We start from the raw sequence: 19,442 nt of genomic DNA, 5'->3' as shown, positions 1-19,442 counted from the left end.
AGTTTTCAAATGTCTGATGAAATAGGTCAGACTTATAAAAGAATTAAGCACAGATTAAAAAACACCTTCGTGGGAGTTCCCATCGTGGTGAAGTAGTTAACAAATCCGACTAGGAACCATAAGGTTGCAGGTTCGATCCCTGGCCTTGCTCAGTGGCTTAAGGACCCGGCATTGCCGTGAACTGTGGTGTAGGTCGCAGACGTGGCTCTGATCCCGCATTGCTGTGGCTCTGGCGTAGGCCAGTGGCTACAGCTCCGATTAGACCCCTAGTCTGGGAACCTCCATATGTCACGGGAGCAGCCCAAGAAATGGCAAAAAGACAAAAAAAAAAAAGAATGAATAAAAATAAAAAAATAAAAAACACCTTCGTTTAGGGTGACACCTACAGCATATGGAGGTTCCCAGGGTGTACCAGAGCTTCAGCTCCCAGCCTCCGCCACAGCCACAGCAATGTGGGTCCGAGATGCATCTGCAACCTACGCCACAGCTCATGGCAACGCGGGATCCTTAACCCACTGAGTGGGGCCCGGGATTGAACCCACATCCTCATGGATATTAGTCGGGTTCTTAACCCACTGAGCTACAATGAGAACTCCCAAAATAGCTTTTTTTTTTTTTTTTTTGGTCCTATCAGAGAAGCAATGATTAGCAAAAACATATCATGAGGATATTAGGAAATTGTTTTTCTTATATACTGCAAGTAAAAATGTAATATGGCCCAAGTTTTAGAGGGAAAATAGTAATATTTCTAATTATAGAAAATGTAGGGTCTTAAATATCTAACAATAAAGTAAATTGTTAACATCCATATAATGGAATGTTTTGTATCCTTATAACTTTTTAAATAAGAGGATTAAGAATATTTATTTGCAGAGTAATAAATTATACCAGTAAAAGCAAAAAAATAAAAAAATAAATAAAAAACACCTTCGTATTTAGTCCCTGTCAACCAAGAGCACGATAGCCGAGAATTCTGGCTTGCTCAAAGAAGTAGTAGGAGGATTCTGGGCACCTAAAGGATTTGAGGTGTTGCCTTTTTAGTTGCCATTTGTTTGCTGATTTTAGCCTCCCTGACTGTCGTGAGCGGAGCCAATTTCTTGAAAAATTTTAGTATAATTAATATTTCAATTTTGATAGTGAAACAGCCGCAAAGTAACAAACTTTCTCAAGAAAATGATCATGAAGATAAACTACAGAAAAGCTATGTAACAGTGATAAACTTTGGGACTGTGGCAAGATGCTTCCCAGGAAGGCTTTACTAACCAGTTTAAACTATGGATTGTTGGTAACTCTCCAAACAGAAAATGATCCATTGTGCATAGTGAATATGGACAACTAAAGAATTTACATAAATTTCAAAAGGTTACATTTCCTGTGCAGGATAACTCCCACACTTCCTTTGAAGTTTATCAACATTGAAAGGATGCAGAATCTAAAGAATGCTTAGTGTGGAAATAGAGGGTCAAAATCTGTATTTCCTAGAAGAGTGTCTAGTGGTGATCTCTGGATAAAATCCTAATAAAAGAAGCCATATGAAAGTTTTATGATGATGCCATAAAATATTACCAAGCAAGTATTTACTTCATGCTTCCTGGTTTTATTTTTATTTTATTTTTTTGTCTTTTTGCCTTTTTTAGGGCCACTTCCTGCAGCATATGGAGGTTTCCAGGCTAGGGGTCTAATCGGAGCTGTAGCCACTGGCCTACGCCAGAGCCATAGCAACACATGATCCGAGCTGCGTCTGCGACCTACACCACAGCTCACGGCAATGCTGGATCCTTAACCCACTGAGCAAGGCCAGGAATCGAACCTGCAACCTCATGGTTCCTAGTCGGATTCATTAACCACTGTGCCACTACGGGAACTCCAGTACTTCTTGGTTTTAATGCAGTGTATTGAGATAAGTTTGTTAAATACACAAAACTCAAAAAAAAATTTTTTTTTTAATGTAATGAAATCTCTGGAAATGAGCCCTGAAGTTTCTTCAAAGTCTCAGTATATGTTGAGTTTAGCTCTTCTAACCATTGGCCTCATCAGTTCTTTACTCTTTCCTCTCTGATTACTAATTTTCATTCATTATAGAGTCTGGTGGAAGAATATATTATGTCTATGTGCATAATATAGGTATTCTAAGTGTTATTTGCTTCTCAGTGGCATTTAAAATTTATTGATGGAAAGTGATTATTAGAGCAGTGGACACAAAATTAGGCTGAATCATAGTTGGCTCTAATCCTAGATTATGTAACATTGGACGAATAACTTATCTAGGTCTTTTTCCTCTTTTATGAACAAAGGAGTCAGATTTGATCATTGAAGCCATGATTCTGTCATGCAATCTAAATCATAAAAGTTCAAATTATTGAAAGATTTTACAAAAAGAACATTCACACCCTTGTTATCTTCAGCTCTTGCCTTGTTCCTTAAACTAACAAAATATGAAATACACGAGCTGGTTTTTCCTCTTCCTTAAATATATAAAATACAGGAATTTATAAATTTGGTAAAACTTTTCAAACTTCTAATCTGAGGAAAAGGAAAAACTCCATATTAGACCTAGTAGATGCTAAACAAAAATGAAACATAATATGGAGTTCCTGCTGTGGCGCAGTGGGTTAAGAATCTGACTTCAGCAGCTCAGGTTGATGTGGAGGCACAGGTTCGATCCCCAGCCCAGCATGGTGAGTTAAAGGATCTGGCGTTGCCACAGCTGTGGCATAGGTTGCAGCTGCGGCTCAGATTCAATCCCTGGTCCAGGACTTCCAAATGCCACGGGTATGGCCATTAAGAAAAAGAGAAAGAAAGAAAAGAAACAGTTCAGGTTTTTAAAATGTGATGTTCACAGAAGGATATCCAGAGGATTCAGTCCCAGTTATTATTGCTTAGTAAACAACCTACACCAAAATGTAGTGGTTTGAAATGCTGGTAATCATTTAATTAGCTTATAAACCTACATTTTGGGCAAGGTTCTTTGGGGTAGCTCCTTTCTGCTCCACACAGTGTCAGGACAGCTCAAAGGCTGAGGCTAATTAAACATTTTCTCAGCTCTCCCCTTTATAGAAGAACTCCTTGGGAATATTTTCTATAGTGACTACTTCTTTTGTGCTATTTTCACTTTTAAAAATAATTTTTAAAAAATCTTTTTAGGGGAGTTCCTGTCGTGGCGCAGTGGTTAACGAATCCAACTAGGAACCATGAGGTTGCGGGTTTGATCTCTGCCCTCGCTCAGTGGGTTAACGATCCAGCATTGCCGTGAGCTGTGGTGTAGGTTGCAGATGCGGCTCGGATCTCACGTTGCTATGGCTCTGGTGTAGGCTGGCAGCTACAGCTCCGATTAGACCCCTAGCCTGGGAACCTCCATGTGCCGCGGGAGCGGCCCAAGAAATGGCAAAAAGACAAAAATAAATAAATAAATAAATAAATCTTTTTAGGGCTGCACCTGTGGCATACGGAGGTTCCCAGACTAGGGGTCGAATTGGAACTGCTACTGGTGGTCTGCACCACAGCCACAGCAACCCAGGATCCGAGCTGTGTCTGTGACCTACACCACAGCTCACAGCAATGCTATATCCTTAACCCACTAAATGAGGCCAGGGATTGAACCCACATCCTCATGGATACTAGTTGGATTCATTACCGCTGAGCCACAATGAGAACTCCTAAAAATAAAAAAAAACTCTTTTTTTTTTTTGGTGGTGGCGCTGCGCCCACAGTGTGTGGAAGTTGCTGGGCCAGGGATTGAACCTGAGCTGCAGTTGCGACCTGTATCACAGCTGCAGCAATGCTGAATCCTTAACCCACTGCACTACATGGGAACTTCCTAAAAATAATTCATTTTGAAGCAATTTCCAATGTAGAGAAAATTTACCAGAAAGGTAAAAAGACTCCCCAGTTATTAACGTTTTATTGCATTTGCTCTATTACTTAGTACCCCTGTCTTTCTCCCTCTCCCTACACACACGCACACACCACACTCAAGGGCACACACTCCTATAAAGTCTTTGTGAACCTTTAAAAAGCAAGCTTACATAATGTCCCATCACTACTAAACAACCTTTTCTCCTTTGCGCATTGGTCTGCCAGATTTTTCCTTGTTAAAGACACCATTAACCAGAATTAATGGTGGAGGGTTTTCCAAGAGTACATCAATATGTTCCTTTTTGAACTTGTACCCACCAGTCTTAGCATCCATTGATGACTCCCATCTGATCAAACTCCTCTGTGGTGGTTGCCAAATGGTGATTTTCTCTTTCCTTCATTCCTTCAACATTTATCCTTTGACATTCTGCTAAAAGGAAGACTTTTCCTGTCTCCTCCATTTACTTATTCATTTGTTTTTAATCTGAGGACTCATCAGTTCCTATTTTATTCACAGGATAGTAATCCATTACTATCAATATTTAATTTTAATGTTGAAAGTGTCTGGCCAGTGGGAGCCCCTTCAGGTTGCCTCATTTTTTTTACATGTTCCATCATTCATTGATCACTTCTTTACTTTCTGGCCCAGAAAGGTGTTCCAGGGTCATTTTGTCCTTTCCCTGATCCAGCACTGGAGTCAGTCTTTTCTACAGGGAGCTCTGTTCCTCTTAGCCATGGAGAGGTATTTAGAAAACAAGATCTGTGCACTTGGTATACTCAATGCTGCTAGGGTGTCATTGCCTCTAGGCCCTCTCAACAAGAATGCTAGGAAAGTATCTATGTCTAATGTTAGAAAGCACCTGATTTTAATGTGTTGAAGCTTGGATTACACAACAGCACTTAATAATATGTCATGATGTTTCAATCAGTGAGAAAAATAAACTTTTATTCTTTCCTCACCCCCAGGTATGTGTAATCCCCGAAACTACAGTGACACACCTCCAACTTCTAAGAGCACAGTGGAGGAGCTTCATGAGCCTATCCCTTCACTCTTTAGGGCTCTCACAGAAGGAGACACTCAGTTGAACTGGAACATCGTCTCCTTCCCTGTTGCAGAAGAGCTTTCCCATCATGAGAATCTGGTTTCATTTTTAGAAACTGTGAACCAGCCACACCACCAAAATGTGTCTGTTCCCAGCAATAATGTTCATGCGCCTTATTCCAGTGACAAAGGTAATTGCCAATGGTTGACTTTTTCTCTCTTGCCCCCTCTCTTTCCATGTGGTCTGGGAAGCCTATGTGATGGTGATGTGTTAGAGCGGCTTTTTGGTTTTGAATGTGCATAGCCTTGTAAGTGTAGTAACCCCAGTCCCTGAGTAGACAGGAGGACTTGTTCTCACAACTCCTTCAGACTCGGTAATAGAGGCCATATTGGAAAATAGGTAACCTGGATCTAATTTTGATATTTATTGGCATTAGGCTTTGACTGCCCTTTTCATGAGATGGCAACAGAGCTGCTTTTACCTATTGCAGAGTTGCTTGTCGTCAGTATATGGAGGGTCCTCGGAGGTCAGGTTTCTTTGAAGTGCTGGTGCTACAGATGGTGCCCAGTCATCAGCTGAATTTCTCAGTGAGCAAGTTGGTGTTACAGATACCTGATGTAGGTGTGTACTAACCCAGCCAGTTCTCTGCCAATGAGCTCTGTTGGTCAGAAGCAAAACTAAACAAGAGAGTGACATGTACAACTAGGAGAATGTGTTAAGGAACATTTATTAATGAGGACAGGTCATACCTTATCATTGGAATGTAAAGGGCATGTTCATAAAAGTCTGTGATGTTTTCAGATGAAGGGCTCCACACAATTTCCCTGTGGAAGCATGAGACAATTATCAATATTGCAGTTATTTATTAAAATATGAGATAAATTATGCACAAACAGTATAATTTGTGCTTTTTTATTTGGCTTTTTTTGTTGTGTCCTCCATTACAACTCTACCTATCTAAAATAGCATGAACTTGGGCCATTAGTAGTAAAAGCAAAACAGCTTTTGTGTTTGTTTGTTTTTTTGTCTTTTAGGGCTGCAATGGCGGCATATGAAGGTTCCCAGGCTAGGGGATGAATCGGAGCTGTAGCCGCCAGCCATAGCCACAGCCACAGCCACAGCAATGTGGGATCTGAGCTGCATCTGTGACCTATACCACAGTTCACAGCAATGCCAGATCCTTAAACCACTGAGCAAGGCCAGTGAGTGAGGCCAGGGATCGAACCCACGTCCTCATGGATGCTAGTCGGGTTTGTTAACCACTGCGCCACAATGGGAACTCCCTTTTTTTTTTTTTTTTTTTAGCTTTTGTTAATAAAGAATAAGAATTCTTAATTCCTCTTAGGTTAAAGTCCTTTATAAGATAAATTCTAGGTCTTGGAAAACATCAGAAATGTACAGAATGTGTCTTGCTATCACTTTCTATTATAAAAATGTAAACAATCAACATAATACTAAATGATTCATACATTTTTCTCAAAGATTATTCAAATTCATGAATAAGCAGGGAGCCAGTTCCTAGAAACACCAACCCAGGTATTTTCTAATAGCTAATGCTGGATTATGCCACATTGCTAACCACATTTGCATCATTCGAATTACTTAAGTTTATTTTATTTTACTGTAAATTCTCAGTGTAACTTTAGAACAATATTTTCAAACTTGTTTTAGCTGGAGAATTCTCTCCTCATGGGAAATCTTATCAGAAATGCCCAGTTTGAAAAGTGAAGCCCAGAAGCATAGCAGTTGTGGTTAAGCCCAGTCATTTCCTTCCAGATCAAAGTCTGAAATCAGATGAAGTGGTGGGAGAAGCCCTCTGCGTCTGAGCTGGAGTAGGCAACTCAGGCTTCCTTCTCCATGTGATTAACAAATGTGATCTTTTCCTCATACCTCACTCGTTGTCCTGTGCTGACCAGGGGCAAGAGAGCTAAGATAAATAACTGGTTTGGGCTTTTTTTTTTTTTTTTTTGCCTTTTTAGGGCCATACCCATGACATATGGAAGTTCCCAGCCTAGGGGTCAAATCAAAGTTGCAGCTGCCAGCCTACATCACAGCCACAGCGACACAGGATCCAAGCCATGTCTGCAACCTACCCCACAGTTCAGGGCAACACCAGATCCTTAACCCACTGAGAGAGGCCAGGGATCAAACCCACATCCTCATAGATTCTAGTCAGTTGTTACCACTGAGCAATGATGGGAACTCCTAAATAATTGTTAATAATATTCAGCTAGGTATTGATGTATTTCCTACTTTTCCTACTTAATGCTCTGAAATCTTAACCTTTTATCTTTCAGAGCACATGTGTACTGTGGTTTATTTTGATGACTGCATGTCCATACATCAGTGTAAGATATCCTGCGAGTCCATGGGAGCGTCCAAATACCGCTGGTTCCATAATGCCTGCTGTGAGTGCATTGGTCCAGAGTGCATTGACTACGGCAGTAAAACTGTCAAGTGTATGAACTGCATGTTTTAAAGAAGGAACAGAGATGTAAACCCAAGCAGTTTATCTAAGGTGTGAAAAGCTATGCAGTGGTATCTACTGGTTGCATCTGAATGCCAGCAGATTAAGAAGATGTAGAGAATTTGAACTGAGTTACTTTTGAAGTATGAAAAATCCATGATTGTGTTAAATTATGATTATAACTGTTCTATTTATCTTACTGCTCGCTGCTACTAATAAGCCCTTTCTTCTTAAACTCGTGTACAACTTTGGTAACATGAGAAGCAGATGCACAGAGAATGCCTTGAGAGAGGTGACGTTTCTAACACAAAGCCTGGTGTCATTTTCTTGTCACATTCCAAAAGGCTTTTGTGTTGGAGGTCTAGAGTATGTTAACCTTAGTTTTAGTTTCTTCATGTGCTACTCCTAGGACACTGGCTTTTTAGGGTTGTTTGCCTCTTTTCACTGTGCCTGGTATTATTTTCTGTTCCATAAATAGGGTAGATATTCAAATATATCACCCTGAGAATTCACAAAAAAATCCACATAAAAAGCTTAATTTCAGACCTCTTTATGTTGGTTTTAGAAGGTAAATGCTTACTGTAGTTTAACCTTACAGAAGAGAATCCACCCTACACATACACATACTGGCAAAGCTTTAGGGAAAGTTTCTCCTCCTCCTCCATCCCCTGCCCCAAGTGCTGATGTGGGAAGTGCCGAAGCATCTTCATGAAGGCTTGCAAGGCACACCTGAGACTTTGAGAACTACTCTGCTGGGGTAAGTAATTAGGAAGGGAGAGCTTTTTTCTGACTTAAGGTGCTAGCCTAAAGAGCACCAGGAGTGGGAAAAACTGCTAAACTGGACTTTGGGAAACATGCCCCTTTTATGGAAATAGGGAAGCTGTGCTCACTGGGCACGAGGACAAGCCTGCTCAGCCTTAGTGCCACGTTCTGCAGTGGATGGACAGGCGGTCGATCAGAGGCGATGAAGCAGAGTTAGCAGTATGAATGGAAAGGGTTGAAAATGCTGGGGGTTCTAACGGAAACAAACTTAAGATTATTTACATTAATTATTGTGTTAGTTTGTAATCTTTCCTTTAGGTTTACATCTAGATCAGATGTTCTTGTTAAACAAGGATAATCACACAGTAGGAGGTTAAAATAATGAACCCCCCCCAAATTCTCTATTTAAGATGATGTTAACTCTAAATATACTACAGAATGTTTTGTCAGCTTTTCATATAATGTTTCAATGAAGATAAGCTTAAACTGTATGTGCCCCTCATGGCAATAAAATCCCGATCTTCAAGCATGAACCTAAAGTGTAAATATTTATATTCAGAGATTCTTAACTTTACAAAATTTCTCAAATAGTACATATTTGAATTACAAGTAACCTTTTAGGAATACCTCTTTGTATATCTAAATATTTTAGTATATAAAAATAGGTAATACTCTTGGACACTTTGTATTCATTATCTGAATAGTAGTTTCAAGATCATGTGTAATATTATAATTAACTATCATGAAGTGTAAAGACTTGATACCTTTTCTGCTCTTTCAGATAACTCTGAGGTTATCTGTAACACTCAAGGTACTTTTTTAGACTTTTAAAAAGTTGAAATTTAGTCCTGGATGTATTTTTTTTTTTTTGATAGGAAAACATCGAGATGTCCTTTTCTTACTTTTACCTAGAATGCCTGTTTACAAGTGCCTTGAAAAAAACATAGTTCCCTGTCTTCATTAACACCTGTAAAACTGAAGGTTTTCTTGAACTTAAGAGAAAATTTTAAAGGAGTCTGCAGCCAGCTGCTTCATTTCAACTTTGCTGTTTTTCAGAGTAATTCATACCTGTGAATAGAGGAAGGCTTTTGTGTTTATTGACAACATGCTTAATGTTTCCCTAAATATGTCAGCAAACTTTTAAATACTGTATTTATCATCTTTTTTAGGACTTCTTTCTTAAATTTTAAAATATAATATTTCTTATTGGAAGAATAATTTCTTGAACCATGTTATGTTTTAACTGATTTTTCTTATCTCTATTTTGCTCAGTAGAAATTATCCCTAAATGTAATGGTTTTATATTCAAATTTTATTTAATTTTTCTGGCTTATGAAGGAGTTAGAAGAAAGCATTCACTTAAAAGATTCCATTTCCAGTTCTATAGTGTATTTCAGGTTTTAAATAATCACATTTTTCCAAATTAAAAGAATTTGGAAATTCTTTTCCATTTCCCAATTTCAGTCAAATTTGGGAAACTGATAGCCCCACTAAAATTTACTCCTTCTAATACCAATCTAAGCACAATTCACTTCTATATTGATGCTGTGCTTAAAAAAATTAATCAAAAATTTATACTTAGATCAAAAAAATTAAATCAGTAGATATTATAAAAGCCATATATATAAAGGTTTCTTTCCTTTAGTAAGACATGAACTTGCTTATTGGTTTTTCTGTCCCCCCCCCCATAACATCTGATTATTAACCGAAACTGTACTCACAACTGTGGCACCAAAACAAATGATAATTCAAATACAATAAGTCTTTATTTACATAGATTCTGTAAGAGAAGTCTTTATTTATAAATGCAATTTCTAAAGTTTTAGAAAACAAAATTGATAAAATGTTAGACTCTTTGAACAGTTATTTATAAATCAGAATAGCATCAAAATGGAGAAAATAAACTAAGACTTCTGAAGAATGAGGTAAATATAAATAAGCCAAAGATTTAAAGCTTTTTATGAAAGCTTCTTTGAAGATTTTTAAATCTATTCTCCATTCCCAAGAGTTTGTTTGTTATATTTTACATGATCTACAACTCTTAAAGTTTTGTATTGTTTCTTTGGTTTTCCCTATAAACAAAAAAGTATTTTAATAAAAAATTGAAATGGGTGTGTGATGTTTTTTGTTAACTTCAGCAGAGCAAGCAAAAATAAGTTTGCTGTTTGTGTATAGTGAGGTTATTGTTTAAGGGATCAGCTAAAGCATGTCCCCCTCTCTGGAGATCCCTACAGATGCTATTGAAACAAGGGATCTACAACAGTCTGCTTTTTGCTTTTTCATGTGCCTTATTCCACTATGGGAAAGGCTTTGAAATGAAACACTCACATTTTCCTTCTTCAGCAGGCCTTTCAGTGCCAGCCAGGCTCACAAGAACTTCATGATGGCAGAAGGAGTTACCAAAAGGTCCAGGTAGGAAGGTGACTCCCCGCCCTTCCTGGCAGGGATCCTCAAAGGCAGTGTTACTGGAATGGAGATCCCTAGGCTGTACCCTCGTGGTGAAATCACGTGGTGTTACTTCACAGGCTCTACCTTTAGACAGCGTAGTAGAGGGGGGATCGGGAGAGGGGGAGATTCAAGGGGAGAGTCAGCCTGACTGACTCCAGGGATGATGGATCTGAGGAATAGAATTAGTTTCAAAAAAGATAGTTCATTTGACTGGGAAGGCTGTTCTTTTGCTGATGGGTGTCCAATGGCGGGGAGTTGCATGGAGCTGAGAGGCAGAGTGGGTTGGATTGGGAGGGGATGTCTCTAAGCTTGAGAAGTCAGCAAGGACCAGACTGCCGTGCATGTGTGAAGCCGCCAGACATACCTGAAGCCTGTGGGTGTCAGGAGTCGTGACTCTCAGTGCTCGGAGATTGTTCCCAACCAGCAAAAAAAAAAATTCATTTTACATCCTTTTATTTTGAAGTCTGTACTAGAAGGAGGGAATCGGCAACAGCTGCCTTCACAGCTTTTCTGCATCCCCTGTTCCTCCCACCCCGAGAGTGGGGGCCCCCGGTACATTCTTGAGTTGGAATGTCCTTGCTCTTGCCAGTTTTTATAAGGAGCTCAGCACATTTGGCAGAACCTAGCACCCCAGGAGGAGGAGGAAACACAAGAGTGTAATCATTCTAAGGTAACTGTTAATTTATTAAAGCAAACCTTGTCTCTCAGGGTGTTCACAACTCTGCCTTTTGTGAGTTGTTCTGAGTGGACATACCAGACTTCCTGTGATGACCTTGGAACAAAGAGCTCGGTCCAGCAGGGGCCAGAGCACAGACTCTCACATGATTCCTGGCCTATGGCAGGTGGCCAGGCAGGCTCAGGCTCCAAGTTCCAGAAATGGATCTGACCCCTTGAAAGAACATATTCTCTTATCAGTCAGGAATCTTGAACAAAGTTCAACAGGTGCAGGTGTTCAGCAGTTCTGGAGATGAAATTCAAACAGCAGAGCCTGAGCTGCAGGGAGGGGCCATTTCCAGCACACGGGTCACCTAACAACCACGTCTTTGTGTGCAAGACTCTGCCATTCTTTTTCTCTCTCAGATTTCTAGATAAAAGGAAAAATAAACATCCACTGAAAGTAGGGGAAAGGAGAAAACTATTCTTCATTTAATGCTTGAATTCCTGGTAATAATGGATTAAAAAAGGACCAGCCCATGATTCAGTCATTTCTCAAATTCATATACTTCTCCTGAGAAATGGGGGCACTGAGCAGGTAGTCCTGGCAGTCAAGGCTGGGGCTTTTCTGGATACTTCCAGGCCAGACTAGATGTAGAGCAAGACAGTGGCAGGAAGCCCACCCTCACTGCACACTCGGCTGGACATAGGGTGCAGTAGCGGGTATCTGCCTGCTGGGTCTGGATCCCGCAGGTAATGCCTGCCCTGCAGGGCGGAGCCCATGGCACCAGTGTGGAATGGCATCTCCTGTCCTGCAGGATGGTAACCTAATGTTACCGTGTCTTGTGTATTGTCTGATCACCCCTGAAATGGCTGCACCAGTCACAGCACTGGAGGCCCAAGTCAGAGTAACGTGGAACCTGAGCACTTTGAGCGCTGGACCAGGAAGTAGAGGTAGCCCAAAGCAGCCTGCTTTCCACTGGCCAGTCTGAGAGTGAGGTGGACCTCCCTGTTCTCTCCCAGGTACAAGGACCAGGAGCATCTGGCTGAAAGAATGCAGCCTGAGGGTCTCATGCAAGCTGAAATGGTGAAGGGACAGAACGTCTAAGTAGAAGCCGTGAGAAAGGGGATCAGTACAGAAAGCGGTGGGGGAGGCTGTCCCGTCACAATGCAGAGCAAAGCCTCCATAGACAGGCTCTGGACCTGCCAGGTTCCAGGGAAGTCTTGGCCCCATGTTTTCATCCTTTCCTGTTCCTTGGGTGAGTGTTCCCTTGCAACGAGCCAATATTCTTGAGAAATTCCAGTGGGTGTCTGTTCTTTACAGCCCCAGTCCTAAGGAATACAGTGTTCCCCTGGTGTTTTTTTCTCTACTCAAACGAACCTGTGTATTTTTTCTAACAAAACTGCATCAGAGTGAAATGCTGTTTTTTAACTTGACAGTATATTGTGAGAATTCTCATAAATATCACAAAACTTCATAGAACTTCCTTGAGGTATACCCAGACTTCTGACAGCTGTCGTCACAGAGCAAAGTCCAGTTTGCTACCCTCCTACTGTAAAGCATCTGCCACAGAAACCCACCATCCACTTGGGCGAAGTTGTCCCCAGAGCCTGTCCAGCCCAGTCCTGGCCACTACCCTCTTCACCTTCCCCCCCACCCCCCACCCCCCGAGAGTTCCAGAACAATCCTTACTTTCTTGGGCCAAATCCAATTTTTCAAAAGCAGAAACATACTGGAACTGTTGAACATGAAACGAGGCACAAAAAAGCATGAAGCATAACAGTTCTACTTGTTCTGTGACATTTTAAAAAGAGCAAATCTGTCATCAAGATAAAAAACTGAAACAGAAACCAAGCGCTTTGGTATCGAGTGTGTCATGCCATGAAGATGGCCCTGCAGCTGAACCATCCCAGTAGGCCATCCAGCGATATGGCTGGTCGCCTGCCCGCAGCTCTAATGCTCCAGGGCCTTTGAACATCTTCCCTGAAGCATTTTCAATAGCAGCTGTAGCCGGGAGATGCCTTGGTGTCTCTGTGGCCTGGGACACAAGAATCCTAATGCAGGGTGCCCAGGGACCCCTGTCCGCCTCTAAAGCTGTGTGGTGGCCTCTCCCCTGGCCGCTGTTGACCTGGGCTGAGCTCCATCCTCATCTCTGTGCTAAATGCCCAGACACTGTCACCACTGGCACTGTTGCTTATCCACGTTTGTTCCTGACCCTTCTCCCTTTGGGACCTCTCTAGGGTCATTGGAGAAAAGAAAAGAAAAAAAAAAAAACCTGCCAGCTACCAACTCTGGCTTTGTTTCACGGCAGCGTACCTCAGGTATATGGCAGGAAAAGAGAAGGAAAAAGTTCCTCACCCCACAATGGCCACACCTGGAGTTACCTGTCAGTCACCAACCTCGTGGTCATGTGCAGAAGATGCAAATAACCAGCCTGAGCTCCTTGGGGCCACGGTCCCCCAACCCCTACACCATCTCTAACTTGGCTGATGCGCTTCCTGCTGGCTGCCCCTCCGCCTCTGATCTTGCCACCTTCAACCCTTCCCCGCGACATGACCTGTGTAAAATGCAAATATTTCCAAATTTCTCCTGGATTAAAATCCTCAGTCACTTCTCATCTACTACTTAGAGGATAAAATCCACATTCTTGACTGTACAACCCGCCTCCATGAGTAACTCCTGCCCACCTTGCCGGTCTCAGCTCTCATCACTGCTGGACTCCCATTTTGTGCTCCAGAAATGTAAACTGCTTGTAATTCCCTTAATGCCCTGCTTGCCTCCAGCTGGAAATGCCCGTTCCAAAATCACCAAATTAGAATTGGTGCCAGGACAAACACATACTATGCTTATGGGCTTCTAAAACAGTGGTCAAGGTTTATATTTTCACGTTAAATAGGGACCCATACCCATTTTCATGTGTGAGCCAGCCATGACGTGACCCAGGCAGGGACCACAGGCTGTCCTTGAAGCCCTAGTGTTGCCCTCGACTGACTGCACGTCGAGGCCTGCTCACCAAGCAAGTCCAAATTTCATTTCCTTTTATGTGAAACCAGGGTTACCAGCGGCTGCTGTAGAGAAGGAGGAGCCACAAGCTGCTTGATGCCGTGAACTCTGTAGACTGCAGTGCTGCACAGATACATGCTGAGCTTAAGGGGATTACCTGGTGGTGTGTGAAGGAGTGAACACATAAACAAAGGTTTTTTTCAGGGGAGCTGCTGGAAAACCTTAGCTTCAATACCCAATGGAGCAGTATCCTACTGCTCTTGTTAAAAATTAACCTCCACAGGGAGTTCCCACTGTGGCACAGTGTGTTAATGATCCAGCTGTCTCTGGATTGGACCTCTGGTGCTGGTTCGATCCCTAGCCCAGTGCAGCGGGTTTAGGATCCAGCATTGCTGTATCTGTGGTATAGGTCACAGCTGCAGCTGGAATTTGATCCCTGGCCTGGGAACTTCCATATGCAGCTGAAAAAAGAAAAAATTTTACCTCCACAAACTCAGGGCTTAAAACAACATATATGTGTGGATTTTTCTGGTGGCTCAATAGGTTAAGGATATCACAGCTGTCATTGCAGTGGCTCAGGTCACTACTGTGAGGTGGGTTTGATCCCTGGCCCAGGAACTTCCTCATGCCATGGGGGTGACCAAAAAAGGAAAAAACCAAAAAACATACATGTGTTTTCTTCTAGTCCTGGAGGCCAGAAGATCAGAATCAATTTCAATGGACCATGGTCAAAGCATCAGAAGGGGAGGGGAGGCTAAGGGAGGATCCTTGCCTTTTTCAGCTTCCAAGGGCCACCTGCATTCCTTGGTTCACATCCCTTCCTCACCCTCACTCACTCCAGCCTCTCCTTCTCCCTCCCATCACCTCCTCCTCCAGCCCTGCCCCTGCCCCCACATCCTCTTCATAAGGGCCCTTCTGTGACATCAAATCTACCAGATAGCCCAGGAGATTGTCAAGACCCTCAGTTCTATCCCACCTGCAAGGCCTCTTCCACAGGAGGTGATATTCACAGGAGATGGGGACAGGATTGACTTTGGGGTCATCGTTCAGCACCTACCACAGTGTAGTGTCACCAGAAGCACCTGGCTGGTGGTCCAGACCAGTTCAGCCTTCTCAGGCTGAGGTGTGTGTGCCCAGGGCCACAGGGCCAGCCTGAGTTGACTGTCTTTAGCCACAGGAACCCTGCAGTGCAAAAGCTGCTGGCTCCAGCTCCTCACTTGACAGACCAGGAAGTGGAAGCCCAGTGGCAGACAACTTACTAAGAGCACTCAAGTCAGAGTGAGGGCCGAGACTCAGCCCCCTTCTCCTGGGAGGCTGCTGTGTGTTTATTCCAGACACGTCAGCCCAAAGGACCGAGACAGACAGTGTGTCAGTGGCACTGGCCGAGAGGACCATCTGCCTCCAAGACCGATGGTGCCCTGGGGTCTCTGAAAGGCGTGTTTTTTCAAGGGGAAACAAATAGGAATGCAGAGCATGATTTGCCTAACTGCTAATGGTTCCATTTCCCTGGGGGGAAAGCTCAGCAGTGTTGTGGATTGAATGTGTGTCCCTCACATTCAAGTGTTGAAGCCCTAACTCCCAGTGGGTTGGTATTAGCAGGGCCTTTGGGAGGTGCTGGAGGTGGATGAGGCCGTGAGGGTGGGGCTCCTGCTACGAAGAAGAAGAGATCAGAACTCTCTCTGCCTATGATGCAGCAAGCTGGCCTCTGCAGACCAGAAGATGGTCTGTACCAGCCGTGGAATCTGCCATCATCTTGATCCTGGACTTCTAGCCACCAGAAGTGTAAGAAATAAATCCTGTTGCTTATGCTCCCCCACGTGTGGTATTTTATCTATCTGCTCAAGCTGGCGAAGGCAAGCAGGATCCTGATGGGACCTATACATGTTCACAGACGCTCGTATGGGAAGCACTTAATGATGCTTATTGGAAAAGAGCAGCTTTGACTCTAATACCAGTTTTCCTCTGGAAGACCTTGTCCTTCAGGGTTTGACAATTTTGAGACGGTAGGAAGTCCACAGTCTGGGACTCCTCATGCTGTCTTCCTTCTCCTCTCCAGAATCTTCTGCATTCCTTTTGTGCTCCCTAAAGCAGTGACCCTCAACCAGGGGAGTGAGGGTCTCTCTTTGGAATGAGATTTATTTAGGAGACAAGTATATAAAATGCAGACTGGGCTGTGACAGTATAAATCACAAATGGACGCAAGCCTGGTCCACAAATGGACCACTCCCCATGGCGCATAGTTGCCTGGTGATTATTTTTAATCTAAGGTGACTGGAACCAGTGTGTTGTGAGTGACAGAGCAGAAGCAGGGATGAGCTGCTTCCAGCCAGGTGGTTAAAGCTGAATGTGCCTGTCCACACTCAGGTGTCTTGTGGCCCATGCACAGTTGCATGGCTTGGAATGCCAAGGCTTCCTTTGAATTTAGTGAGCTTCTGACCATTGGTGCTTTAGGAAAATGTTACTCCCTCAAAAAGACTCCCTGTGTCTCCAAACAGCTGTACCTTTTGTGTGCCAAATAGAAGACACACAGAGAACAGTGATGTTGGTTATCATGGTAACCAAAGATATTCCCAAAATCCTGGAACCAAAATATGGAGGGTGAGGGGAAAATTGCTTTGATCCAATGCTGATCTCCAGCCATGGCAGATTGGAATGCCCTTGGGTCAAGGATCCTTTCAAATTGCAGTATTTGTGAGTTAAAAAAAAAGGAACTCAATTCAGTAGCTGAAAAATTACTGAAAAGGTGGACATTGGCAAATAGCAAAGAGAAAGAGAGAGAAAGAAGAAAAACTGTTAGGAGTACAAAAGAAATTTTGACCAGCTCCCTTGTTTAACAGCCTGAGCCATTTCAGAATTTATGAGGTCCCCAAAATTAGGCTCTCATGATGAACAATCAAAGCATCTGTGAAGTAGCAAACACATTGAAATCACGTTCAGAGCAAAACCACATTTGCGTGACGAATGCTGGAACATTACTCTCAAAAAAGGCTTGTCTCTGGAACTTGATGAAAGCCCAGAAATGCACAACAGTGTGGATGCTTGGAGCAAATGAGGTCAATGGCAAGATGGTGAACAACTCCAAGTAAACAGGTCTTCCTTTTTAGATGCTTCCACACCTAAATACGTTATGCACATTTTGCATTCTTTTTATTTTTTTGACTGTGTCCCCGGCATGCAGAAGTTCCCAGACCAGGGATCAAACCTTTGCCACAGCTATAACCAGAGCCACACAGTGACAACATTGGATCCTCTTTTTTTCTTTTGAGGGCCGCATCTGCTGCATATGAAAGTTCCCGGGCTAGGGGTCGAATTGGAACTGCAGCTGCCGGCCTGCACCACAGCCACAGTAATGCTGGATCCTACACCAGAGCTCACGGCAATGCCAGATCATTAACCCACTGAGTGAGGCCAGGGATTGAACCCATGTCCTCATGGATACTAGTCAGGTTCATTACCACTGAGCCACAGTGGTAACTCCTGGATCCTTAACCTATTGCACCATGAGGGAACTCCACATTTTGCATTCTTAGCCCAGGGAACTTGGCCATCCCTACAACAACCCCATGGACCACTGTGAGAAGGGGAGTCCCTGTGCCAGGGTGTGAAGCAGGTCTCATTAATCTTAACTCTCTCCATGTAAGTGGCATATGATCATATAGTCGCTTTTTTTTTTGGCAATGTTTGATACAGTTCATGACAATAATAAAAGTAGCTACATTTGCAAATCACTAATTCGGCCTCTATTTTTCATTTATTAAATTGATTTTATTCACAAGGAGTTTAGTTGTGTTGCCTGCATTTGATTTCACTAAATTATTGGGTGCAAGCTCAATATTTACTTTCTAGATTCATTGTCCATAGGTGATATTTTGCATATTATTCAAATTTTGCCATATTGTTACCAAGCAAGAGCTCATTGCCCAACACACAAAGGAGTCAATACTATGGCATCAGCCTTGAGAAAAGAAAGAGGTTTACTGCCAGGATAACCAGCATGGAGACAGGGAGCAAGGCTCAAATTTGTCTCCCTGCTGGTTGACCTGGCAATAAAGCCCTTTCTTTTCCCAAAACCCGGGGCTATAATATTGGCTTCTATGTGTGTGTGCCAGGCAGTGAGTCCTTGCTTGGTAACAATTTTGGCAACCACAAGGGGACTAAAGTCTTGTGACTCCTGTAGTCCCCAGTGAGGGCTACCATCTTTGATCCTGAGTGGCCACCTAGACCGAATATGCCTACAGGTTGGGTTGTTGGGTTCTTGCTTCCCCACCATGATGCTCCAGGCTCCTCAGAGCTACTTTCATTTTTTTTTTTTTAAACTTTGGACTCACTTGGTTTTTGTATAAATCCTATGGAACCAAGGTTGTGAGAGTGACCCTCCAGACCAGTTGAACATTTTCTTTGGCCAAACATCCTGAAGGTATCACCAGCTAGGGACCAATTTTTGTTAATTCATCAGTTCAGGAATTCTTTTTTTTTTTGTCTTTTTGCTATTTCTTGGGCCGCTCCCTCGGCATATGGAGGTTCCCAGGCTAGGGGTCGAATCGGAGCCGTGGCCACCGGCCTACGCCAGAGCCACAGCAACGCAGGATCCAAGCCGCATCTGCAACCTACACCACAGGTCACGGCAACGCCGGATCGTTAACCCACTGAGCAAGGGCAGGGACCGAACCCGCAACCTCATGGTTCCTAGTCGGATTCGTCAACCACTGCGCCACGACGGGAACTCCGAATTCTTTTTTTTTTTTTCCTTTTCAAGCCCACACCCGTGGCGCATGGAAGTTCCCAGGCTAGGGGTCGAATTAGAGCTGCAGGTGCAGGCCTACACCACAGCCAAAGCAATGTGGGATCCAAGTTGCATCTGTGAGCTATGGCATAGCTTTTGGCAACGTCAGATCCTTAACCCAGTGAGTGAGGCCTGGGATTGAACCCACATCCTCACGAAAAAAAAGACTATGTCGGGTTCTTAACCAGCTGAACCACAGTGGGGATTCTTATTTTTTTATTTTTTATTTTTTTGGCCATGTTCCCGAGCCAGGGAACGAACCCACACCGCAGCAGCAACTCAAGCCTCTATAATGGCAACACCAGATCCTTAACCTGCTGTGCCACAGGAGAACTCCACAGGTGTGGTGTTTTTTGTGTGTGTGTTTTCTTTTGTTCCATTTTTGGCCACCCTGTGGCATATGGAGTTCCTGGGCCAGGTCAGGGA

The 19,442-nt window shown here is 43.1% G+C and overlaps 1 protein-coding gene across 1 annotated transcript in view; it reads left to right on the top strand.

Moving 5' to 3' along the window:
* The window catches only part of TWSG1 (twisted gastrulation BMP signaling modulator 1), a 49,207-nt gene extending 38,968 nt beyond the window's left edge, over nucleotides 1-10,239 (top strand). Inside the window, exons 4-5 of the mRNA XM_003127831.4 lie at nucleotides 4,822-5,088; nucleotides 7,196-10,239. Coding sequence (XP_003127879.1) covers nucleotides 4,822-5,088; nucleotides 7,196-7,377 — 449 coding nt within the window. The 3' untranslated portion in view covers nucleotides 7,378-10,239. The remainder of the gene's footprint in view (nucleotides 1-4,821; nucleotides 5,089-7,195) is intronic.

The sequence above is a fragment of the Sus scrofa genome, chromosome 6 (genome assembly GCF_000003025.6).
Source record: "Sus scrofa isolate TJ Tabasco breed Duroc chromosome 6, Sscrofa11.1, whole genome shotgun sequence".
NCBI classification, from domain to species: Eukaryota; Metazoa; Chordata; class Mammalia; order Artiodactyla; family Suidae; genus Sus; species Sus scrofa.
This window is presented reverse-complemented; position numbering and strand designations above follow the sequence as displayed.